Source organism: Sminthopsis crassicaudata, chromosome 3 (assembly GCF_048593235.1).
Source record: "Sminthopsis crassicaudata isolate SCR6 chromosome 3, ASM4859323v1, whole genome shotgun sequence".
NCBI classification, from domain to species: domain Eukaryota; kingdom Metazoa; phylum Chordata; class Mammalia; order Dasyuromorphia; family Dasyuridae; genus Sminthopsis; species Sminthopsis crassicaudata.
In genome coordinates, this window is record NC_133619.1 from 124,047,270 (window position 1) to 124,073,388 (window position 26,119).

Sequence of the window (26,119 nt, forward strand, 5' to 3'; positions counted from 1 at the left end):
TTGCAAACTCTTAAGAAGAACCTTAAATGAAATGTTAAAAGTCATTGATTAAAAAATGCAAAAAAAGGAATAAACCTTTGAAAATTATATTCTACAGCAGACCACATTTTTGTAGTCTTACAGTTGACTGAAAAGGCAAGATCCAATTCATTGTTAACGACAAAAAAATTTGATGCCATACATCAAAAAACACTTTTTCAACAATGACTGTAAACACTTACATCAATTAGTTAACTTTGACAAGCATTTAAGCACTTACTCTTTGCTGGGCATTGTGTTATAGATAAAAATAAGTCAAGAAAAATCAACATATTTCTATTAAGTGCTTGATATATGCCAGCAATATGCTACTTTTTAAGTATATAGAAAGCACAAACTGCCCTTTCCTCTTATTGTAATTGAGGAGACAGCTTGCAGACAATTATGTGTAAATTATATCTATGCAGAGTAAATTTGAGGTAAGCGAAGAGATACATTGAAAAGAGCTTCTTGCAGAAAATGGGATTAAATTGAGACTCAAATACTGCCAAAAGGAGGGGGTCCATTCCAGAGATGAGGGACAGGCAATAAAAAATGCCCAGAGGTGGAAGATGGAGTATCTTGTATGGGAAAAAGCAAGAAGGCTGGATCATAGAGTATGTGGAAGGGATTAGTGCAAGGAGATGAAAAGGCAGCGAAGAGGCTTGGCCACAGACTACTCATGAAGCATTGAGGTACAGCTATACCAGGATAATGACTGTGTCAGAGGACAGAAGGGAGCTCATATGGGAGATAGATGTATTTGAAACTACAGCACTTGCTAACATATTGGAAATGTGGGTTGATAGTGAGGGATTGAGAATGGTACATATACCTTCTTATTTAGAAGATACCATTGATAATGGTACTATCTATTGTTTTAGATCAGTAATCATGTTAAATATTAGGTAGTTTTGTATGATTGAGGTTGAAGACTAACACATTCTTTCCTACAGCACAAATAACTTTTCTAAATAGCCTATTTTCTTAAGAAAATATCTGTTATTGTTTTCTCATAGTTAATTTCCTTTGAAAAATAGGCAGTATAATCATTTACATATTATTTACTAACAATAAAATAAATTGCCATTTGATGACAGCTTCTCTAAACTTAAATTCTAGTTCTCATTAGTCTTCTCATTTAAGTATTTATTTGGGACAGATTAATCTTTGTATTTTTTTCTAATCTGTCTTTGTGTGTGTGTGTGTGTGTGTGTGTGTGTGTGTGTGTGTGTGTGCTTATCATGTAAGTGTTTCAGTTACCTTTAAGTGAAAAGCAATCTGTTCATTATCATATCATTCTTACTAACAGGTTTATTAATAACTATAAAACTTTTCTGGCTTGAAACTGGTTTACTAAATATATCCCTGATGGATATTTTTGAACTTGTTTTCCAAAATGAAGAGATATTCTATCAATATTGACCATTGATACACAGACCTTCAGTTCCTCCTCTTTTCCTATCTGATTTATATTTTCCAGGAACTTTCTTGATTTTATCTAATGATTTCCACAAGCAAAGGTCTTTTTGTAATCATTAACTACCATCTAGTGGCAAATGTATAAATTGCAATTTGAGCCATGTCTTCCAGGCCACCTAGTGGTTGTTTCCTCACTTGACACTTTATGGTTATTATAAGCAGACTAGAGATATAGGTTATATTTAAAGTAGTTTGAAACATTTGTATTTTAAATACTTGCCATTGTGTTTTGCAAAAAAAAATTATTAAAAGGAAAAGGATGTTTTAATAATTAATGGTCAATAGTAGTCATCTTATTTCTTGGTTTAATAAGCATGTAACTAATGCTTTTTCAATTGCTTGCCTTCTTTATGCAGTTTTTATTTATATAGTTATTTCATAAAAAGAAAATAAACACCAATTGAGTGTGTTAGTTCCAAAGTTTGGTATTGTATGTATGGGAAGGTTTCCTTCTTTCTTTCTCTCTTTCTTTCTCCCTCTCTTTCTTTCTCTTTCCCTCCCTCCCTTCCTCTTTTCCTCCCTCCTTTCTTCCTTCTCTCACTCCTTCCCTTCCTCCTTCTCTCCCTCCCTCCCTTCTTTCCTTCCTTCCTGCAGTAGGGAGTAGTTTGGCAATAATTGAATAGCAGCAGAATTTTCAAGCCATGACAAAAGCAGGTGCTGAATGAATTACCAGTAAAGTAACAATAACAAATTACTTTGTTAGCTTGACGTTTAGAAGACGTTTAGATCAGAAGAAAACAAGTCAAATCCTGAGGTTTCCAAGAGAAAATCTGAATAGCAGCATGAAAAAAAAAATGCTGATTACTGATAAATCTCCTAAATTGAGCTAGTCTGTATAAATCTAGAACTTTAGTTCTTGCATGACTTGACAAAATTCTAAAACTTTTCATTGAAGGAATGAATGGTATGTGAACATTTAAAAAAGGTATATACCACTCATTAGCAACTAACTCGATTTTATTATAAACAAATTGAACTAGCTTAATCTATTTTCCTTGATAATTGCTAGATCAGGTGAATATTATTTTCTATTCTTAGATTTTAGTACAGCATTTGATAGAACTTTCAGCCTTTGAATTTGAATAAGATGAAAGAATATGGGATAGATTAGTAGTGTCAGTTAAATAGAATTTGACTTTTTAAAAATAAACATATTTAATGTACTTTTATTTTCTTAAACATTTTCCCATTAAATTTTAATCTAGTTCAGGTCACACTAAGGAGTTTTGTAGGCCACTTGTAACTGGCATCTGTACTGCATTTTACTCTGTCCATCAATTATTTCTCTGGTTTTAGAAAAATCCTCCTTTATTTGAATTGAACCTTTATAAATTCTTTCAGCTATCTCTTAATTTAAAAGGGTTTTTAGAAAGTGTTAGCTCTTTAAAAAAAATTCAGTAGTATTTTATTTTTCCAATTACATACAAGATAGTTTTCAACATTCATTTTTGTAAGATTCCAAATTTTTTTCCCTCCCTCCCTCTTTTATCTCTCCCTTGCTCAGGAAAGAAAGCAATCTGATAAAGATTATGCATATACAGTCATTTTAAACATATTTCCATATTAAACATGTTGTGAAAGAAAAATAAGAACAAAAGGGAAAAACTATGAGAAAAAAAAAACAAAGAAAAAAAGGTAAAAATTGTATGCTTTGATCCATATTCAGTCTCCATAGTTCTCTCTCTGGATCTGAATGGCATTTTCTATCCCAAATCTATTGGTATTGTCTTGGATGATCATCACATCTTTTGTTTTTACTTTGAAGCCTTCTGGCAGTTTGGACAGAGAAACTTTTCTTCACTCGCACATATTATCAGTATATTTTAATGTGAAAAGAAAGTTCTTTTTCTATTTATATTAGGCATCACAGCGTTCACTTGAAAGAGTGGCAACACTACAAATTGCCAGAAATGAGGAAATCACTTATTAATAAAATTCAGATCACAGTATACTTTTCAAGTGAAGGACTACAGACATTGGTATAAGTTATTTATACAATTAAGAAGCTCATCCTCACAGCAAAATAGGCTGAACATAGAATTATCCACTGAACAAAATTCATTATATTTATGAAGAAGGAAGAGAATATTTGGAAATAAAACAGATATAATCATTTACATAATATACAATAACAAACCTCCCCAGGGGAGGGGGAGAGAGAGGGAGATATTTAAAAGAACTAGGATGGGGCAGATTGATGCCTTTGTGGATGGAGTGCTGGACTTGAATTCAAATCCAGCCTCAGACACTTAATACTTTCTAACTGTGTGACCCTGGGCAAGTCACTTAACCCAAATTGCCTCAGCAAAACCAAAACAAAACAAAAAAACAAAGAACCAGGATAAAACTATTATTAAGGTAATGTGAAAATTCTCAGTATCACATTGGTTAAATCTGCTAAAAGTTTATAAAGATATTTGCTGGAAAATTTTAGATGTATGTAGATTTAGGATTACTGTTTTGTTCAGCACTTTAAAAAATCATAATATGATGTTTTTCTCTATTTTAATATATTTTTTTAGCTTGAAATAAGTTTTATTAATAGTACTACTTCTGATTTTTGTGATATTGACAATACATATTTGACATATTGACATATTGACAATACAATCTTTGACCAGGCTTTCATTTTAAATCTAAGTGTTTCCGGTTTAAATGTGTTCTTATAAACAATATATTCTTTAATTCTGCTTTTAATCCATTGTATAAGTTTTTTCGACTTTGTTAGATACTTTAGCCTATTGCTTTTTAGTGTTAAAAGTCTTTATGTTTGTCTTATCTTTTATTCTCCTTAAAAAATACATACTTTCTAATTTTTATTATTAATTTATTTTGTGGCTACTCAGCATATAGGTATTACCAAGAATTGGGGAAAGTCTATAATTCTTTGAGTTACAATTTGATTTACAATTTAAAATGTTTTTCAATATTAATAATAATATTAGTGGCCTCCACACCATAGGAAAAATATACTCTTTCATTTCTTATTCATTCGGTATCTGTCTTTGGACAAGATAGAGGCAGAGAATAGGATGGACCAGGTCAGAAACTTGGCTTTTGAAATTTTCTCCACAGAAAAAAAGACAAGAGTATTACCTCAGAGAGAATATAAAGCAGTGGAAATAAACAAAAGTCAGGGTAAAGTAGTTATTTTCCTTAGATAGCCTAAGAAGACCCCAGGAAAGACTTGACCTCTGGGATACAGGTATTGCCTTAGTGAAGTGCAAACACCTCCGGACCAAATCTTCAGAATAATAAAAAAGTCCTGGAAGCAGGAGGGCTTGAGAGGTAATCTCAGCCTCAGAAATTTTCATCTCAGTGAAATTGTCAGGATCTGAAGGCTGAGTAGGAGAAGATTGAAGGACTTTTCACTGATGGGGGTTGACAAACATTACTATACTGACCAGACTTGTCCCAGGCTGGCCTGCTGCTGTAGAGGAGAAGGAGTTAGAACACACCTGTTAACTGGAATAGCAGAGGGCTGGAGACCCTGCTTGCTGTGGGCACTTACAAGAGAGTAGAGTGCTTGGTTTCAGTTCTAGTAAAGAGAACTGTAAGTAGGACAATCTACTGGAGTGACTCCAGAGAGTAAGATCACAGGTAGGACAGCATAACTGGAGGCTCTGATGCTGTAGGAGTGGAGAATAGATCCTAAGGTTGAACCCCAGAGCAACCCACAGAAAATAATAGTGATAAGGATCTTAGTCTTACCCCAAGACTCAGTATTACAAGAAATTATCAAGTAAACTTGCCTTAAAGTTCTAGAACAAGAAAGCAAAACATAAATAGAAAAAAGTCCATTGAACACCACCTGAAAGAGATGCCAGAAAGAATATCATAGTCAAGTTTCTTTTTTTCTTTTCTTCTTTTTTTTAATTAAAGCTTTTTATTTTTCAAAATGTGCATAGACAATTCTTCAACATTAGCCTTTGCAAAACTTTGTGTTCTAATTCCCTCCCCCCCTTCTCCCATGCCCTCCCCTAGATGGCAAGTAGTCCAATGTATGTTAAACAAGAAATATATCTTAAATTTAATGTATACATACATATTTATATATTTATTGTGCTGCACAAGAAAAATCAAATTAAACCAGTTAAAAAAAAAAAAGAAGCAAAATAAGCTGCAAACAACAAAAGGAGTGAAAATGCTATGTTGGGAACCACATTCAGTTCCCACAGTTCTCTCTCTCTGTGAAAGATGGCTCTCTTCATCACTGAACAATTGGAACTTCTTTGAATCATCTCATTGTTGAAGAGAGCATGTCCATCAGAATTGATCATCCTATAGTCTTATTGCCATGTGTAATGATCTCTTGGTTCTGCTCATTTCACTTAGCATCAGTTCATGTAGGTCTATTCAGGCCCTTTTAAAATCATCTTGTTGGTCGTTTCTTACGGAACAATAATATTTCATAATATTCATATACCATAATTTATTTAGCCATTCTCTAATTAATGGGCATCCATTCAGTTTCTAATTTCTTGCCACTACAAAAAGGGCATAGCCAAGTTTCAAAGTTCCTAGGTAAAGGAGGAACTATGAAAGCAATAGGGAAAAAAAAATCAATTTAAATACTGTGAAACTACAATAAAAATTACACAAGACAATGTATAGTAGATTTAAGGAGCATAAATCTTGGAATACTATATTTCATAGAACAGTAGAGCTGGGGTTACAACCAATGATAACACATCCATCACAAGTATAATCCTGAATGAATAAAAAGGGCTATTTAATGAACTTAAAGACATTAATGTATTGTGATTGAAAACAGCAAAGCTCAAGGGAAAATCCAACATAAAACATCCAGTAGAAATTTATAAAGTAAACTTTTAAGAACCTATTATAAGGAACTCAATAAGGTCAAATTATTTACTTCTTTCATATGAAAATCTTATCAAGTTTTTTATGGCTGCCATTTTTGTATGGGTAGTTTGATAGAAAAACTTGGACTAAACTGAGTATGATAGGGTGATTTTAAAAGGAACAAGTATCTTTTTTAAAAAGAGGCAAGGAAGGAAAAATAGATAAAAAAAGAAGCTACTGGGGTGCGTGGGTAGTGCTGAAACCTTATTCATTGGGAATGGGTAAAAGAGGGAACAGAATATTTATTTAGAAGCATATAAATTCAGAAAGAAATAAAAGAGCAAGGGCATAGGGTAGGGGGAAGAGGATAAGGGAGGGATTCTTGGAGACAAGTTAGATTAAGTTTTAGGAGAACAGAGTAGAGGGTATAAGAAAACTAGAGGAGTTAGGAGGAATAGGAATAGATATCTGGATAGTGAGAAAAATAGGAAAGATAAAAATAATATAGCTTAGACTGTGAATTGGATGAATTCATCCATAAAATGGAAATAGTAGATTTAAAATTTGAACTCAGTAATATGTTGCTTTCAGGAAACATTATAAAAGTGAGAGTTATGAGTATAAAATAAAAATCAGGAGTGGGATTTATTATGTAAAAAAAGCAGGATCTCAGTCAGACAAAGTTAAAAGTTAAAAATAGATTTAGTCAAAAGAGTGAAACACACTATATGTCAGTCATATTAATCAATATTATTTTAGACTATTTAAAATAACTAGAGAGTATAAGGTTGGAATATTCCTGTGGTATAGGAAATAATGAGCTAATTGATTTAGAAAATTATGAAAAGATTTGTACTTATGAAGGAAAGTGCTATACACATTCAGAGAAACAGGACAAGTGGAAATAAGCATAGTATATATACTTATTACATATATGTGAGGGAATGTATATGTGTATGATTATAGATGTTTATGTATATGTGTATATACATACACATATATATATCTCCATGCTTAATTACAGCCTTTGGGGTGGGGGCAGAAGGGGAGATAAAGTAAAAAATGCATAGCAGAGAACAAAAGAAAGCCTCCCAGGCAGCAAAAAAAAAAAAAGATGGACAACTCTGAATACAATGTGTAGTATATATTATTAGGCTTTCTTGAAATGGAAATTTTTTTGCTTTATATTTGAATCTTCTCTTATGTTGCACATGGAAATGTTTTTTCCTTATTTTGAATTTTAAGTTTCAAAACAAAAAAAGAGCATTGGTTATGGAGTGAGAGGACCTGGATTAAAATTCTTCTTGTTAAGCTTACTGTTTGTATGACTTTGGACTAGTCAGACCATTCCATAGGTTCACCTTATATTGGAATCAATCAAATCCTTTAGAATATAGAATTTAGATTAGAATTCCTGGAGGTCTATATGGAACCAGAATAAATTAGAAAGGCCTGCCTGGTGTGTTCTTGGACTTCTGGAGCTAGTATAAAAATATATATATTTCACCAAGCCATTTTGCATCCTGCCTGACTTCCCATCCTAAACTTTTGTCATTCCTCAGACCAATAATTATGCAGCATTTTACAAATGACATTATTCTGAAGTACTAATTAGGATAATACTTATATTAAATTCTGTTGAGTTTCATAACTTTTTTTTGTATATGAATAACTACTGAAAAGTAGTTTTGGTTGGATTTGTAGGAATTTTTTTTTTAATAATTGCAGTAATATTTTTTATTTTTTATATAAAATTCAGTAGTTTTGAATGGGATGAAGACCAGTCTGAATTAGTTGGAAGTTTTATATATATATATAGTGTATATAGTCACATAATTAGCCTAGGACATTATTTTCAAATAAAGATCCTTGGGGCCTATTTTTGTGAAGATTACAGTAATTTATAATCATATGTAAATAGGGGCTTTTAAAGTGTTTTAAATTAGTTTTCTTAAATATATTGGTTAATAACTTATAACATTTTTTATATTACTACTTGGCAATAAGAATAAATATCTACTTTTCTTTGGTTCAATTATTACTAATTTTAATTAAAATTAAATTAGGTTCTCAGTTAATAACATTTTGTTATATTGTAGAAAATTTGTATCTTTGAAGTTTCAGAAAGTATCAGCTCTTCTAGCTGATCATTAAAAGAAGTTTTATCATTGTGAAATTCTTTGTTCAGAATGTCAATGTTAATTATTTCACTAACATTTAGAACTTCCCCAGTATTATCTAACTCAATAAGTAGTAAATTTTCTGTCATTAAAGGATGTAAGTAGAGGCTGATAATCCCTGGACATGATCATTGAATGCTATACTAAAGAGTAATAAAAGCTTAGCACAGGAAATCATGGATATTAGCAGCTTGTTTGTTACTTATATTCTTAGAGAATCATTTATGGTACTAAGAATTGAAAAGACTTGCCTATAAGTCATTAACATAGGGATAGAACTTGAAGCTAGGTATTCCTGAATTCAAAGCTAGGCTTGTATCCACAGTGTCATGGTGATTCTTGAATTCTTACTTATCATTGGGAAATAGAGTTCTTATTTATAAGGCACTGTTAACGTTTTATTAGTTTAAAAAAAAATAAAATGGAGTATGAAACAAATTGATAAATTTATCTTATATAGTTAGGAGAAAACAAATAAAAAAGTAAACCTTTAATTATCTGAGATTTCAATTTGATTTGGCAGGAATCTGCACTATAAAATGTCAGTAAAACAAAACAGTGTGGGATTTCTTATAAAATGTATAAGAAGAAAATTTATTACATAAAGAAAATACATTACATCACATACATAGTTACATATACACATATATGTATATGTAACAACTAGCAGCTGGGTAGGAGTAGATTTGAAATCAGGAAGACCTCAGTTCAAATCTCATCTTAGATACGTCACGACTGTGTAGCCTGTGTAATATAATAGTCACTTAACTATTTCCTCATTTGTAAAATGATCTTAAAAAGGAAAGGGCAAACCTCTCAAACATCTTTGCCAAGATGATCTTAAAAAGGAAAGGGCAAACCTCTCAAATATCTTTGCCAAGAAAATTCCAAATGGAGTCATTAATAGTCCAGTCTATCAGAAAATAATTGAATAACATTCAGATAATTTTTTTCGTTAACTCTGAAGTTCTGGAATTTGGCAGTAGAATTTCTGGAGATGCTAATTTTTTCATCTTTTAATTTTGCTCTTTGGTGCATTTTCTTATTCTTGAGATGATATTGCACCACGAAGCTGAATTTAGCTTAAAACATTTCCGCCACTGGCTTTACTGGTCTGTGATAAAAATTTGAAAGAGCTCTTTCAATAATAATTGTGAAGATACTGGGTAAACTTCAATTTTTAGGGAACCTTACTTATCCAAAATCCTGGATTATTGAGATGTTACTGTTATTGAGACATATATGTGTAAGTTATTATGATTACCTAGAATAGGAGCAGAATGGAATTAAAGAAGTGGTACAAATAATTTGTACAATGTTTCTCAAATACAGAACCACATCAGTTCCATGTCACAAGTTACATAGTAGACATTTCAAGCTGAATGATGACCAAACTCAACATGTTAAATATACTACTCTTCTAAACTTCTTTATTTCTGTCAAGGAAACTATACTCCTTTCAGTCACCCAGTTTTGCAGTACTATCATCCATCTTTGGTTTTTTTACTTTTAATCTATAGATTGATTGACAAATTTTGTTACTTTTACCTCTGTGTTATCTTTGAGGTATATCTCCTCCTTTTCATTCACAAATAATCACCCCAACTTACCCTATTCCTTGTCTTTCTTTTTTAATTAAAGCTTTTTCTTTTCTTTTATTATTATTATTATTATAGCTTTTTATTTATAAGATATATGCATGGGTCATTTTACAACACTGACAATTGCCAAGCCTTTTGTCCAATTTTTCCTCTCCTTCCCCCCACTCTCCTCCCCCAGATGGCAGGTTAACCAATACATGTTACATGTGTTAAAGTATAAATTAAATACAATATAGTATACATGTCCAAACAGTTATTTTGCTGTACAAAAAGAATTGGACTTTGAAATAGTGTATCATTAGCCTATGAAGGAAATAAAAAATGCAGGCAGACAAAAATAGGGGTATTAGGAATTCTATGTAGTGGTTCATAGTCATCTCCCAGAGTTCTTTTGCTGGGCATAACTGGTTAGTTCATTACTGCTCTATTGGAACTGATTTGGTTCATCTCATTGTTGAAGAGGGCCACATCCATCAGAATTGATCATCATATAGTATTGTTGAAGTGTATAGTGATCTTCTGGTTCTGCTCATTTCACTCATCATCAGTTCATGTAAGTCTCTTCAGGCCTTTCTGATAGTTTTCAGCATTCATCCTTCTAAAACCTTGTATTCCAAGTTTTCCCCCCTTTCCCCCTACCCTAAACAGCAATTAATCCAATATAGGTTAAACATTTCCATATTTATCATGCTGCACAAGAAAAATCAGATCAAAAAGGGGAGAAGGATGAGAAAGAAAAAGACAAGCAAGCTAACAATAACAACAAGAAGAAAATAAAGGTGAAAATAATATCTTGTGATCCACATTCAGTCCTTATATTTCGTCTCTTTCTGGATGCAGATGGCTTTCTTCATCACAGATCTATTGGAATTGGCCTGAATTACCTCATTGTTGAAAAGTCCCACATGTATTACAGTTGATTGTACACAGAAACAACAAGATTATATGATAATCTTATGTTCTCTTGTACTTAGCATCAGTTCATGTAAGTCTTCCTAGGCCTTTCTGAAATCATCTTTCATTACCAACATTTCTTAAAGAATTACTTAAAAGGGGCCGCTAGGTGGCGCAGTGGATAGAGCACCAGCCTTGAAGTCAGGAGGACCTGAGTTCAAATATATATCAGACACTTAATGCTTCCTAGCAGTGTGACTATGGGCAAGTCATTTAACTCCAATTGCCTCAGTGAAAAGAACTCCTCCTCCCCCAACCCTCCCACCAAACAAAACCAAAAACAAACAAAATAAGAATTACTTAAAGAATACTTTCTTAATGAAAAGGGAGAGAATTCTAGACCTGGAGGACAATCAGGAAAAATGCTTGAAATAAGAAGACAGAGTCATGTTTGGACAATAGCATTTGTCCATTAGACAGAGTATGTCGAGAGCTTGAACATATAAAAAGACTGGAAAGGTAGGAAAGGCTATGAAGAGCTTTAAAAGTCTTAGGACTTTATATTAAATCCTTGTCATTGGAATTGATTGAATAGGGGGTTAGTACTTCACTATATCCACTGTCACATTAACTTCAAGGACAGAATCTTTGTCTTGTTTTATCTCCTTTCTTGTTTTCTTAGTACTTTAAAAAATAAAATTATTAAATAAAAGTTCGTCTGAAATTTGCTAACCTATTATAAGAATAATCCCTGAAATACACAAGAACTGGATGCTACACAAGAGATTAAAGCCACTTCTGGGGAAAGCTACAACCCCACCTTAATAGGAAGCTTGCTTTAGACTTATAGATCAGGGGTACAGAAGTATATCTACTAGTGCCATAGGGACCTGGAATACCTCTCCCTACTATTAGCATTGTAGACATTACCTAATAATGATTTACAAAGTGATTTTCAATTGTTGTTACATATAATTCATTCATGTCTCAATTGGTAATTGGAATTTAGCTTCTTAAAAAACAAGTATTTTAAATTCTTCTTGGATACTACACTTTCTTCATGGGATACTTCTTCAATTCTAGTTTTCCCAGTTTTGATAAACAATTTGTGTTTATTCTGTAACAGTACTTTTTAACTTTTTTGTGTGTAATAGATCCCTTGACTACTTGTGGAACCTTTCAGAATAATGTTTTTAAATAATTGAAGAAAATGCTAAATTTCAGTTGGGAGTTAGTGAAAATAAAGATGTATTTTTTTCCTATCTAAATTCTTAGATCTTTTGAAATGATGATGATGATGATGATGATGATGTCAATATAGTTGCTGCTGCTGTTGCTGCTGCTGCTACTACTACTACTACTACTACTACTACTACTACTACTACTAATACTATTACTGTTTATGTATTCACATATAAATATGTGAATGGGCATATTCATAAATACACACATATATTTGTATATTAATGCTATATAAGTATATATAAATATTGAATAACATTTATGTATTACCTGCTATATGCCAGGAACTGTGCTAAGTACTTTACATACATTAATTCATTTGGTCCTTATAAAAATCCTGGTTAGGTAAGTGGTTGTTATTCCCATTTTTATTGTTGAGGAAACTGAGGCAAACAAAAGTTAAGTGTCTTGCTCAGGGTCACACAGCTAAGTGTCTGAGGGCAGATTTAAATTCAGATCTTTTCAAAATGAAACACACATAGAAAAAGTCTTATGTTATTATGTTGTTTTGCACCCATCTATATTTGTCTTCTTAAACTTAATTATTATCATTTTACAGCATTCGGTTTCTTAAAAAAAATTATTTCAATTTTATTATATCTTTGTACTAATTGCTTTTATTCTCCCCCCCTTTCCCCCCAGTTCTTCACATGCCACTTCTAAATAAGTCTTTCCATCCCCCCTCTTTGTATTCATCATGTTCCTTCTTTCTTTCAGCATAGTAATATTACATACTACATTTATGTACCATGATTTGTTTAAGCCATTCTCCAGCATTGTTACCACAAAAAAGCTGCTGTAAATATGTGTAAGTGGAGCCTTAATTTTGTCATTAATCTTCTTGAGAATATATGCTTAGCAATGGAACCTTTGAGTCTTGGGGTATAATTCCAAATTGCTTTGAAGGTCATTAGACTACTTCATAGTTCCATCAGCAGTACATTAGCCTGACCATCTTTATACAACCTCAACCTTGCTCATTCTTATCTTTCATCATTTTTGATACTTTTTGTTGTGTGAAGTTAAACACCAGGTTTGTTTTGATTTGTATTTCTTTTATTAGTGATTTGAATAATTTTATCAAATACTTGTTTACAATAGGCTGTGGGTTATCTTGTGCCTGGTAGGAAGTTGACAGTGAAGCAATCAGGTTGAAAGAAGAGAAAGAACTCAGTATTATTTTAGCATTTAACATGTGCTAGACACTATGCTAATTAATTTACAAGTTTTATTTCATCTAATCCTTATGATAACCCCAGGAGATAGATTCTTTTATCCCAACTTTATAGTTGAAGAAACTGAGACAAACAGATCACAAAGCTAAAAGTGACTAAGTCTGGATTTGAACTCGGATCTTCCTGACGCCAGGCCCACTGTGTCACCAACTGCTTCATCTAGTTCATAAGGGAGAAAGAAGTCCATGGTTTTCTTCAATGGGAATCAGTATTGCTAGTCTCTCTCTCTCTCTCTTCCTGATGGTCATGAATTCACTGGATTATGGGGAGAAAATAGAAGATAAGACCCTAAACCTGATTCCTGCTAGACTACTTAATAGTTTTCCCAAATTTTGTCAAATAGGGAGTTGTTTCCTAGGTAATTTGCATTTGGGGTTTATTGAACAAAGTTATTGAATTCAACAATTTCTTATTCTTTGTATAGGTTATCTTACTGATTAGTTTTTTTAAAGCTATCATTTTATTGTTATATTTAGGGAACTCTGTGGGTAAAGAAATAAATACCTTTTACCAATGCAGGTCAGTATTTTCTTGGCAACTTATAGTTTTATAGAGTTGCCTAGCTCCTTGAAAGGTTAAGTGGCTTATCTAGAGTCACAAATCTAGTTAAGTGACAGAAATGAAACTTGAATCCTGGTCTTCTTGAATTCAGGGATATCCTTTAAACATGATATCCTTGCTGCTTTTTAGCCAGGTTTGGAATATTTTTGCTTTATAATAGAATTTGATGTTTTAGAAGTGCTATATTCCTTATCTTCTTCTCACCTTCCCTCTTCTCTCCCCCCCAGCAATTGGAGTTAAGTGACGTGCCCAGGGTTACAGAGATAGGAAGTGTTGTGTGTCAGAGGTCAAATTTGAACTCGGGTCCTCCTGACTTCAGGGTTGGTATTCTATCCACTGCACCACCTAGCTACCCCTCTTACATATCTCCTTTCAGTATTTTTGGCTTTCAAAACTTTTCATAACTTAGCCATCTCTTACCTTTCCAGTCTTTTTATACTTTATTCTTTGATTTAGGGATACTAACCTCCTAATTGTTCCAGAAACAAGGCATTGTCTTTCTGTTCCAGTAACACACTCTGGCTATTCTGCAAGCCAGGAATGGTACTCTCTCTTCCACTCCAACTTCTGATCTTCCTGGCTTCCTGTAAGTCCTAACCAAAATCCTTTCATCTCTAGGAAGCCTTTCCCAACTCTTCTTAATGCCAATGCCTCCCCTCTGTTAATTATTTCTTATTTATATTGTATATATCTTGCTTGAATATCTTCTCATATCATTTCCCCTATTACATTGAGGGCAGAGACTGTCTTTTGTCTCTTTTTGTATCTCCAGAGCTTAGTACAGTGTCTGATTATTGTGTACTTAATAAATATTTATTAATGGATTGATTTTACTTTCAAATTTTCCATCTTTTGTTCCCAGTGAATTTCATTTTTGGCTTGTTCTGTAAAGTATTCCTTTGTTAATTAGGCATATCATGTTAATTAATTTGGGTAGTATTGTCTTTTTTAAGTTCAAGTATTCTCTCTATCCCTAATAGCACCTAGGACAGTACTGGTAGAGGTAGAATAAGTACATGATGATTGATGGATGGAAGTAAATTAGTATAGTTCAAGCAAACCCTTAGTGTCTGCCATATACAAGATATTTGACAATATGAATGTGGAAATGACATAGTTCTGTTATCAAATAATACTATCTTGGAGGAAAAACTAGATATAATTAATACAAATCACTTGCATAGGGGAAATTCAATAAGGAATATTTAATACATTTTAATGTCATCCTTGTTAAGTAGAGTGTTTGGGATTATCATGAAGATATTGAACTATTTATAATTCTGTCCCATAAGGTGTTTTTATATGTTGATTGGTGGTTACAGACTTTATCATTTTGGTGGAAAATAGTTTCTGGATTCTTAAAATAGTCTTTTAGTTAAAGTATCCAGATGGTAATAATACATACAATTTTGTGTGGTTTTTACAGAATGAGGGAAAAAATGATCATATACTAGATGAAAACATTTAGTTACACATATGTTCTACTAGTTCACCAACTAGGTCAACTTTTCCCAGGCTAGTTCCATATAATGGCAATGGGGGAGTTCTGTATAAAAAAAATAAGATTAAAGTTAGTTATATTATTTGACTCTTCCAGTATAAAGAATACTTAATCACAAGCTTTGGGATATTATTGTGTAAAATTAAGTGCATATCAAGAATATTGGTTAATATTTTTTCAGTTTGAAAGTAGCACTAGTTATTCTAGCTTTAACTTTCCTACTCTCTTTTATCTTGGGATTGTCCCATGGCAGTATATTTTGAACCCCAAAGCTGTTCTTTGTTGAAAATACTTTGACAAGGGGGTAGTCACATGGAGCAGTAGATAGAGCTCCAGCCCTGAAGTCAGGAGGACCCGAGTTTAAATCTGGTCTCAGACACTTAATACTTCCTAGCTATGTGATCCTGGGAAAGTCACTTAACCCCAATTGCTTCAGGGAAAAAACCAACAACAACAACAACAAAAACAATTTTGAGAAATATACCAATATACCAATTTGTTAACTTATGAATGTTAATCATTACGTTACTATATAGGAAAACACTAGTTTTCTCAGACCCTCTGCTTACTATGCTCAGTACCAAAAAGTTCATTTTATGTGTGATCTTGGCTCAAGCTGTCAGTTCGTCCTGTTTTCTAATAGATGAAGAATTAACCTGTATCACACATTAGGTAAGCCAAGAAAACGGATTTAGGTTGAAACAAAATCTTTAAAGCCAAAGCACATTTCAGCAAACCAGAATCTAGTTTAGGTCAATTTTATTGAAGATTTGTACTTAGAAGAAAAATGGAATTTCTTTTCTGAATGAAGAGATGAGGTAGCCCCATTGCCTCCCTCTTCCCTCCCTCTGTCATCCCTGACAATAAGAATAAAAATTTCTAAATGTTTTATTATTGGAGGTTTGTACTCAGAAGATAAATGGAATTTCTCTTCTGTTCATTGATAAGTAGATGCTTAATGTGGTAATTACAAAAGATTTTCATCTATAAAACAAAGTAAATTTGGAATGTTCTTATCTTGGCAACACTTTGTATTCTGTTTCAATTATACTATTATTATTATTATTATTTTTTTTAAAGGCAATGGGGATTAAGTGACTTACCCAGGGTTCCACACTTACCAAATTTAAGTGTCTTAGGCTGGACTCAGGTTCTTATTACTTCAGGGCCAGTGCTCTATATATACTGCACCATCTAGTTGCCCTCTATCATCAATTTTTTAAAAAGTAAAATTATGGATTTAAGATTTGCAGTATTTACATATCTTTATCTGATTTCATGAATTCCTAAATTGGAAACTCTTTTCTGTATTTTTTTTTGGGGGGGGTGGGTGAGCACATGGTTACCACAGAAAATTTCTTTTCATGAATGTTCATGAATATAAATTAAGATGATTTTATCAATGTTAAGTGTTGCTGAAAAATATGTTAATTTGGTTTGCCTTAAAAGGGATCATTTCTCTTTTCTATAGTGGCATTTATTTTCAACTGGATTGGATTTTGTTTATCCTTCTGTATAACTAATACCATTGCTGGAAGGTATGGTGCCATCTGTGGATTTGGCCTTTCATTGATCAAATGGATCCTCATTGTTCGGGTAAGTTTCTTTATGGAAAATAGAGTATAATAAAAATAGGGAAATGATTCAGTGCTTAGTCATTTTTATCACTTGTATTAATTTTTTTAATAATATTTATCACAAGTATTAAATACTTGTTTTGGCTTTGTTTTTGATCTTTCTAATTCTAATGATAGGATCACTAAAATAGTTTGGTGAAATAAAAACATGGAATTTTAGAGTTAGATCATCCATTATTTTATACAAAATACTTAATTCAATTTTTTTTTTTTCATTTGTGGTTTTTTCTTCCCTTCTTAATTTTTGAGGTTTTTTATTGTTATTGTTTCTATATAGTTTGATGCAGTGAAAATAGTACTGGACTTGTAGTCAGATCTGGATTTGGGTCTTGTCTTATCTTTGGATCATGTCAGTTAAGCTTATTGCTCTTTGAACCTTAGTTTCCTTATTTCTAAATTGGTGGTCAGATATTGTTATTATCACTTATTAGGGATGTTTATGATGAGGATGAAATGAAATGAATGCATGCAAAAGGTTTTATAAATCAGGAAAGGATATATATATATATATGTATATAAATGACAAGTCTTTTCTTCATATAATTAAATTGAAAATAATTTGTTAACTATAAAGAATCATATTAATGTGATTTATTATCTAAACTTTCTTTGAAATAAAAGCTTCAAAAATTGAGAAGAAAAAACTGTTTTGAATGTTTTATAAAACAAATTTTTTTTACTTTGTAGGAAATTCAGCTTTCATAAGCTTCATAAAATTTTATGTAAAATTATTTCCTAGTATTTTATCTAAATTAAAAATGAAGTTTCACCTTTTGGTTCAAGAAAGACATTAAGAAAATTTTAAAAAAAACTTTTGCTCTACCAGTTCAAACACCCCATAGTGATGATATGTTTTGCTAATTAATAGCATTGAAATTAAAAAACAGTAAATTTCTGTGATCATTGTTAACATTTTTCTGGAGTCTAAATTTTCTTAACTATGGCTGTGTTAATGACCATGACTATTTAATATCAAATATAAGAAACAGCTTGTTCTGAAGAGGATGAATTGAAATTGAAATTAATAAATAATAATTATAAATTAATAAAAAATAAAATCTGTTATCCCCTAATAAACTTATGTAACTCAGCACTTTAACTTTGTTGTTGCATAGTGTTGTCTGTTTTCTACATTTTTTGAAATTAAAAGGAAATTGCATTTCTCTCTTAAAATAAAGAAAAGGGCAGCATTTTGGGGGTGGATTCTGATAATTTTTAGTCTCTCTTCTTGCAGTATCCCTCACTAGACAACATTCAATGACCTAAATTTGCTATACTTTTCTTTTTTGGTATTTTTTCCTTTAACTTTCTTTAGCTTCAAAACATGTTTGATATTATGAGTTGGCTGAATAGAGTGACCCATAGAATGGAAAATGTTATTGTTAAAATTTTTTTTCTTTCCTTTAAGAAATAGTATATATGTATCTAGCATATTTATGAAGAAAAATATGGTTAAAAATACTTCCTTTTATTTTGAACAGAAAACACAAGAAACTATAGAACTTAAAACTTTTTCTCAGCATGTTTCAAAACTGTTATTTCTTAGAAATATAGATCAAGATCAGCTTTCCTTTAGAGCACTAATCTAGAAATTTGGATCTAAAATGGCTTATTTATCAATTGGATAACTCAATATTTTAGAGATCTCTAACAGTGTAATCATAGATTATATATGCATTTTAATGTGCATTCCTTCCCAATGATGATATATTTTATAATTCATTAACAAATTCAGTATTTCTAAAATTGTATTTTAAATACTTTATGAAAATAGCACTAAGCAATTGGAAATAATTGCTTGTAAAGTTGAAGACAAGATTTAATTAATTTCAAATTGAAGTGACACTTTACTTTTATTCTGAATATAAGACTTTTTAATTGAATGTAATTTGTTTTGGAGTCCAATGGAAACATATTGAATATAAAAAATGCTTCTAGAGTAGCTTGTCATTAATCACGTCTTAAAGCAACAGTACCAGAAGTTCATTAAATGTAATTAAACAACTACTTCTAAACTTATTTTATCAGCTATTTAACAAAAAGCCTAAAATATTAGAAAGAGTAATACAAATTAAGTGTCTAGAATAAGATCTGTAGACATTTGATTAGATTAGATTTATTTATTTATTTTTTAAACCAGTGAAGCATGTAGTCTGGAGTCTGGTCAAGGAAAAGATACCTGTCTCCAATAGCATCATACTCTGCCCTCCAGCTGCCTGTTCATATTCCCACATCACAGAGAATATAAAACTGTCTACCATGGTCACTAACAGGAACAGTTGAAATGCCACTTCAAGGTTCATTTAGCTGCGCTCAGCTCACTGCTGGGAACTGAATGCTAGAGCATCTAGTTTGAAAATGAAAAGACTTTAATGAGTTGGGGGTCTTTATGTGACTAGTATTCTTGGCAGCGATTAACAGTAGGGGGTGTACAGAAGGTCAAAAGCTCTTCTTTTGAAGGGTCACCAGAACATCCCCATCTGATAAGATTAAACTAATGTGGCTTTTGGTGTTAATATCTAAAGCAGCGGGTTGCTGTAGTGTTTGGAATACTGTTATGGCTTTGAGTGAACTGACATTGACTCCCTAATGGAAAAAAAGTTTGATTTAGATATAGCATTTTCTTATTCTCTTATATACATGTCTAAATTGGTTTTATTTTCTAAAATACTAAAAATTAGGCTTCCATTGAATAAAAAATAATTTTCAAGTTCCTATAATTTATATGTATCTGTGTCATACACATTTATATGTGTGTATGTATGTAAAATCTATAATTCTTACCCTCTTAATCTCTGCTTTCTCTTTTTTGTTTTCTGTATTAAATAAAGATTACTTGGGTGGGTAGAAAAGCTTTCTTCACAATGTTTTCCTTTTTGGGACAATCTCATTTTGTTATTGAAATATGACTTAATTCTATTCATGTTCTCTTTATAGTTTTCTGATTTTTTTACTGGATATGTCAATGGACAGTACTGGCTTTGGTGGATATTTCTTGTCCTTGGTAAGCTTATTCTTAAATTATTTTAATGATATTCCAGTATGATTCTGTATTTTTCTAAGCATGTGTTAACTCATAAAATATAGTATTAATATTACACACACACACACACACACACACACACACACACACACACATATAAAACACTTATAATCAAAATTATTTTATATTTTCTTCCCATTATCTTTATCACCACTACATTGCTTTATAACAATTCTTACGTCTTCTTACATCCACAAATCATTACAGTAGTGTAATATTAATTTCCCTGGGTAAAGTCAGGAAGCAATATAATTTATGGAATCAGCAAAAAACTGAATGATAATTTTTAGTACCATATAACTTATTAGAAATTTTACTATAAATTTAATCCCCCAAAGGTGCTAAACTTTAACAGTCTTGTCTTATATAAAAGTAGTCTTTAAAGCTCTTAAAGGAAGTTAAGGGGTGGGGAGGTATGACTAATTTTGGATGTTATATCTGTCCTCTTGTTTTTTGAATTATGGAAACGTCCCTTTTTGCCTTTGAAATGCATACTGCATTAATCATTACTCAGTCAGGCATAGGGAAAGGCAGGCTTCATGGCTGCTGATCACAGTGTTTCCGTTCAGTTGTCTTCTTAAAAAGTCTGTCTTTTCATTCATGCTAAGGAGCTTTATGGATTTTCAGTTTTTGCCTCCTTCTTTCTGTATGAGTTAAAGGAGAAGGACATTAAAATCAGGCTCTTTGAGGGGATATATTTTTACTTCTGTAGTTATAGTGCACAATGTTAAGTAGAAAATAAACTTTTTCCCCTTTATCTCACTTTAACTCCTAGTAATTAACATCTCTAGAAATATAATAGAAAATGGTGTTGGCAATTCAATAGGTGGCACTCTTCTCTTTGTATACTTATTTAATCACTGGTGATAGATCTTTAGGATCAGATGAAACACAAGTTCTTGGTAGTCAGTTATGTTTAGTAAAGATTATGTGTTTAATTTTTTTTTTAAACAATTTTAACAGGGACATCAATATGGTGTTGTCATGTTAATTTTGCATTAATAGATTTTTCTCTAACTAAAATTTTCATGCACTTGGAAAGGAAATATGGGAATTCTGCTAAGTATTTGAACCTAGTAAATTACAGCAATTGCTTGTATTTGAATACTCTGGGGGTTAGAAAAACTTTATAGAAGAACATTGATAGGATAGAATGGAGAATATAGTGGGATAAAGAGAATAGCCAGAGTTTCAAATCAGATTTGTAATTTCTTGTGTAAATTTAGGTCTTAAAAATTTTTCACCCATGATAGAATTCTTTCAAGGATATAAACCTAAGTTTTGGAATTTAAGGGGAAAAGTAGCAGCTAGTCATTGCTGAACAATGATCATCAAAGTTGTTAGAACAAAGACTTTGGTTAGTCTTAAGGAGAGAATAAACTGAGTATTGTGTGTAATAGAATTTTAGTGGTGGGACCAGGACAAAATATGGGAAGTAGATGCGATGCATTTATTTTGTCCCTAAATTGGTCCAACTTCCTTTGTCATCTTTTTTTTTCATCTACATCCTTGTTTTTACCTTAAGTGAATTATTAATACAATTGGACTTTGAAGCATCCCTTCGAGTTTTTGAATCTTGAATCTTTATCCTACTGCCATATATACCTCTCCTTTATCCCCCTCCCCCCACTTTTCTGTGGTTAAAAATGTACCTGTTATAAATATTTACTGGAGAATTACATTATTAAAATATTTTTAAAAATTGAAAGACTTAATTCTACTAATAATGGTAATACTTTATACTTAACTATTATCTTTCACCTGAAACTTTGATCTTCAAGTACTTTGCCAGCATCATTTTATACATCTTCAGAGTACGTATTGTGTATTGGGAGAGAAGATTTTATACAGAGAAAAACTGATAGATGAGGTTTATTTAAGCTCCTTTAACAAGTCAGATTTAAGTTTCATAAGTATCTTCATAGTTTATATGTGGATTTCCTTTTTAGATATTCACAAACGAGTCTTCTGTGTATTGTTTCTAATTATTATCTTTCTAAATATTAATGACTAAATGATAATTTAAATGTGCAGTTATGCATGCATAAATGTATATTGTAAGAAAAGAGTAGTAATGTTATTAGACAACCTTCTGAATCTTCCTCAAATTGCATTGTTTAATAGCAACATACTTTGAATGTGTTTGTATCTTGAATATAATGAACAAGTGTGCTTCATTATATTCCACTGGAATCTTCTTAATTGAATGATTTAAAGTACATAGGGAAATTTAGCTATAGAAGGAATTGTGACAAACCTCTTAAAATATATATATATATAATCTTAAATTTGTCACTTATGCAAATCTGGATTTTTTTCTTTCATAAACATGTATTTAATCAGTACTTACTTATTCTGATAATACAATACAAAATATTGATATATTTTTAAAAATTAACTTGGGGATTCTTAGTCAATGAGGTAATTAGAATGATATGGAAATTGTCATATTACTATATAACTTAAGTACAAGACCATTTTGTTTATATATGATTTTAGAATGAGAATAAAGCTCATGAATTTCTTCATGATGAAAAGAACATTGTAGTAAAATTTAATTTTGAATGGATGAACTTTTGTAAATGAAATTTACAAAAATTTCTTAAGGTTAACTCTTAGATAAGAGGCTTCAAGATGTACTTTATATTTAAGTTTTTTTTCTGTCTCTGAAATATGTACTATTTCTTACATGTAAATGATGTTATTTTAACTTGCAGGCCTCCTCCTTTTCTTCAGAGGATTTGTCAATTATCTTAAAGTCAGAAATATGTCTGAAAGTATGGCAGCTGCTCATAGGACAAGATTTTTCTTCTTGTATTAGTGGTAAGAAAAGTTATCAATGAGCATATTTAATTTATTTCTATTGAACTCAATAGTATGCTTACTGGTATTTAATACATAAGTTAAATGGAGGAATAATTCTTTATATATTAGGTAATTTTTAAACTTTTACTATCTAAATAATCTTTCATTTTTAATTTTTTAACTTTTAAAAAGATTTCATATTTGCTTAAAAAAGTTTATAAAATCTATAGATACTTATCTATCATAATCACACTTTCTCATTTACTCTTTAAAACTTGGCCATTGAAGGAATGTGACATAATCAGAAACACAGTTTTGAAGTCTGAAAAGCTATCACAAAACACTTTCAACAGAAGGAATATATATTTTACATAAAACTGTCAAATTTATACAAATATTCTGTGTAAAAACATCTTGTGATTGGAAAATAAAATCGTCAAGGACTGATCTTAAATGATCTTGATCAAGAAAGAAAAGTTAAATGAACAAAATAGAAATTCTGTTGCTTGCAAAAAGCAAACTGTCAATTTGCATCAAAGTTTAAGGAAACTATGAAAATAAGAGAATTATTATAATCATTCATTCTATTGTAAATTACCTTGATGTATGGTTTGCAATAGTGCCATGAGCTTCTTGATGTTACCTGTTTCTCTATAAGAAAATATTATTTGTCTTTAATATATTACATTTTAGATATTTTTTCTTTTTCTCTCTCTCTCTCCCTCTCTGTGTGTGTGTGTGTATATATATATATAAAATTTTTTTTTTTTTTTTTTTTTTTTTTGCTGAGGCAATTGGGCTTAAGTGACTTCCCCAAGGTCACACAGCCAGGAAGTATCAAGAGACTAATGCCAGATTTGAACTTAGGTCCTCCTGACTTCAGGACTATGCTCTATACACTACACCAACTAGCTGCCCCAACAATCAATATTTTTAGATAAAAAGCTGCAATGAGTTTTAGCTGTTAATTTTTTCCCTAAACTATTTCACAGTGGTGGTGGTGAAGAGGGAATGCAGGCTTCAGGCTTAATAAAAACTTGAAAAAGAACCGCAAGGATTGGCATCATCATTTAATTCAGTAATGTTAAGCATTAAAAATAATTGGCAAAGAAGATGGCAACATTTGATGTGATATTCAAGAGATTTTGCCAATGGGATTATTTTATATAAATTTTTGGCTGTTAAAAATATTACATTTCATTTTTATGATTAAAGCTCCCCAATTCTAATATTCTTTTATATCTTTTATAGTCTTTAGTGTGAATAACTTTTTAAAAAAGTGATAGTATTTTAAATTAGCTCATTAATGCAAGTTAATAAAGAATAATCTTCTTTTTATCCCTAGACTGCATCGACCAGACATTCCTTTCCTGTACTAATGTGAAATTTCCAGATGATCTCTAAGCCTGCAACCTAATAGGATAGAAGACTACTAACAACAGAAGACCAATTAGTAAAGAAAAAATTGAATAACAGGGTGGTTTATGTTTAAATGCCATTTCTGTTCATTCTGTTAAATATTTGTTTCCTTTGTTTTTTTGCACATTTGCATATGTTTCATTTAAAAGGAAAGAATTTAAATGATAAAACAATTCATATAATTTAATAGAGATAAGGTGCAGTTAGATTTGGTTAATCAGTGTTCAAGTACCTGAAAGATTTGAGTGATAAACTCTTTTATAGTATGTATGTACCACTGATATGTTGATCTGAAGTTTAGTTACATAAAAAGTTAAATTTACTAAACAGTTCAATTTAGGTAAGTCAGATTCTTAATTAGTTTCATGGACATTAGATTCATCTAGTGATTATACATATAAAATATCCTTTGGATAAAGTTTGCCAGAATTTGCGCTGCTGACTATTAAAGGAGTTGTCAAGTTTCGACCAAGATATTATATCCACCAAAACTCTTTGCCTCTGTAAATAACCATGCATTAAGTTCTTTTCAGATTTATTTCTTATGGATTGTCTTTAATTTTTTCTTATTCATTTTTAAATGATTTACATTTAATAAATATAAATATATGTCAGCCTGTTGACATACTGATAGATATGGGTGTTGATGACAAATTGTTTTGGAACAAAATTTTAGAGGGGGTAAGTGTGCCAAATGACTGAACAAATTTTCTTTTGAATTTCAATGATAATAACTAAGGGAGGAACTTGGTGTGTAGTGTGATCCATATTATTTGAACAACAGTTTGTTTTAAATATTGACATCGCATCTATTTATTAATGGCTTGAAAATTATTTTTGAATTATATCAATCTCATTTTGAGGTAACCCTTTTAATAAAAAGAGCTGTCTTGATAGATGTAGATGTCTTTTTTTTTTTAGCAAGTAATAGACTTTTTAGGTGTTTATTTAAGCTCTGCTAACAAAAAAAAAAAAAAGCCTGCACTATAAATAACTTGCTTTATAGGAATGATGTTAAGTTTTGAGAAAATCATCTCTTGCATCTAGACATGTAAAACTTATGAGAATTACCAGTGGATTTTTGTATTCTTAAAATATACACCCTCTCAGCCATTATTAACAACTGGAATCCAGGTTGCAGTCATAAGTTAATGTATTTTCCACCTTTTAAAAATATTTCTCATTAGTTTTTATTTTTAAGTTAAAATTTTACTTTTTAAATGTTGAAAATGGTGATATCTGTATCAAATCCTCAAAATTAACTTTAACTTTATATCTATATGGGATATAAAAATGGTAAATAATGATCATTTGATTTATTATATTCTAAAGGCTACTGAAAGTGAATAAAACTATTCAGAAAGACAGATGCTGTCTACTTTATTAAATACTAGTAAATGTGTCTAGGATCTTCTGAATTTAATCTATATTCATTTTCCCCCATTGTCTTTATGAATGGCAAATAAAAACGTGTAGTTTTGTTTTGCTAATCGAGACTCCTGTTTTTGGCTTGCTATCTTCTTTTGTTTCTGAATACATTCCTAAAATCTTTGGCAAATTCAGTAGAAATTTTGGCAACTAAAATACAAATTTACAACTAATGGTTTATCTCTTCCTCTTCTATTTCTTTTAATATTCAGAATTTATTTCCTGAAGATTTAATTCCTTAACTTGTCATAAAAAAATTTGTAAAAG

The 26,119-nt window shown here is 31.1% G+C and overlaps 1 protein-coding gene across 1 annotated transcript in view; it reads left to right on the forward strand.

Moving 5' to 3' along the window:
• NDFIP2 (Nedd4 family interacting protein 2) overlaps positions 1-25,914 on the forward strand; it is a 101,505-nt gene extending 75,591 nt beyond the window's left edge. The window contains exons 5-8 of the mRNA XM_074299335.1: positions 16,992-17,116; positions 20,095-20,161; positions 22,918-23,023; positions 24,351-25,914. Coding sequence (XP_074155436.1) covers positions 16,992-17,116; positions 20,095-20,161; positions 22,918-23,021 — 296 coding nt within the window. The 3' untranslated portion in view covers positions 23,022-23,023; positions 24,351-25,914. The remainder of the gene's footprint in view (positions 1-16,991; positions 17,117-20,094; positions 20,162-22,917; positions 23,024-24,350) is intronic.
• Positions 25,915-26,119: the final 205 nt, after the last annotated feature.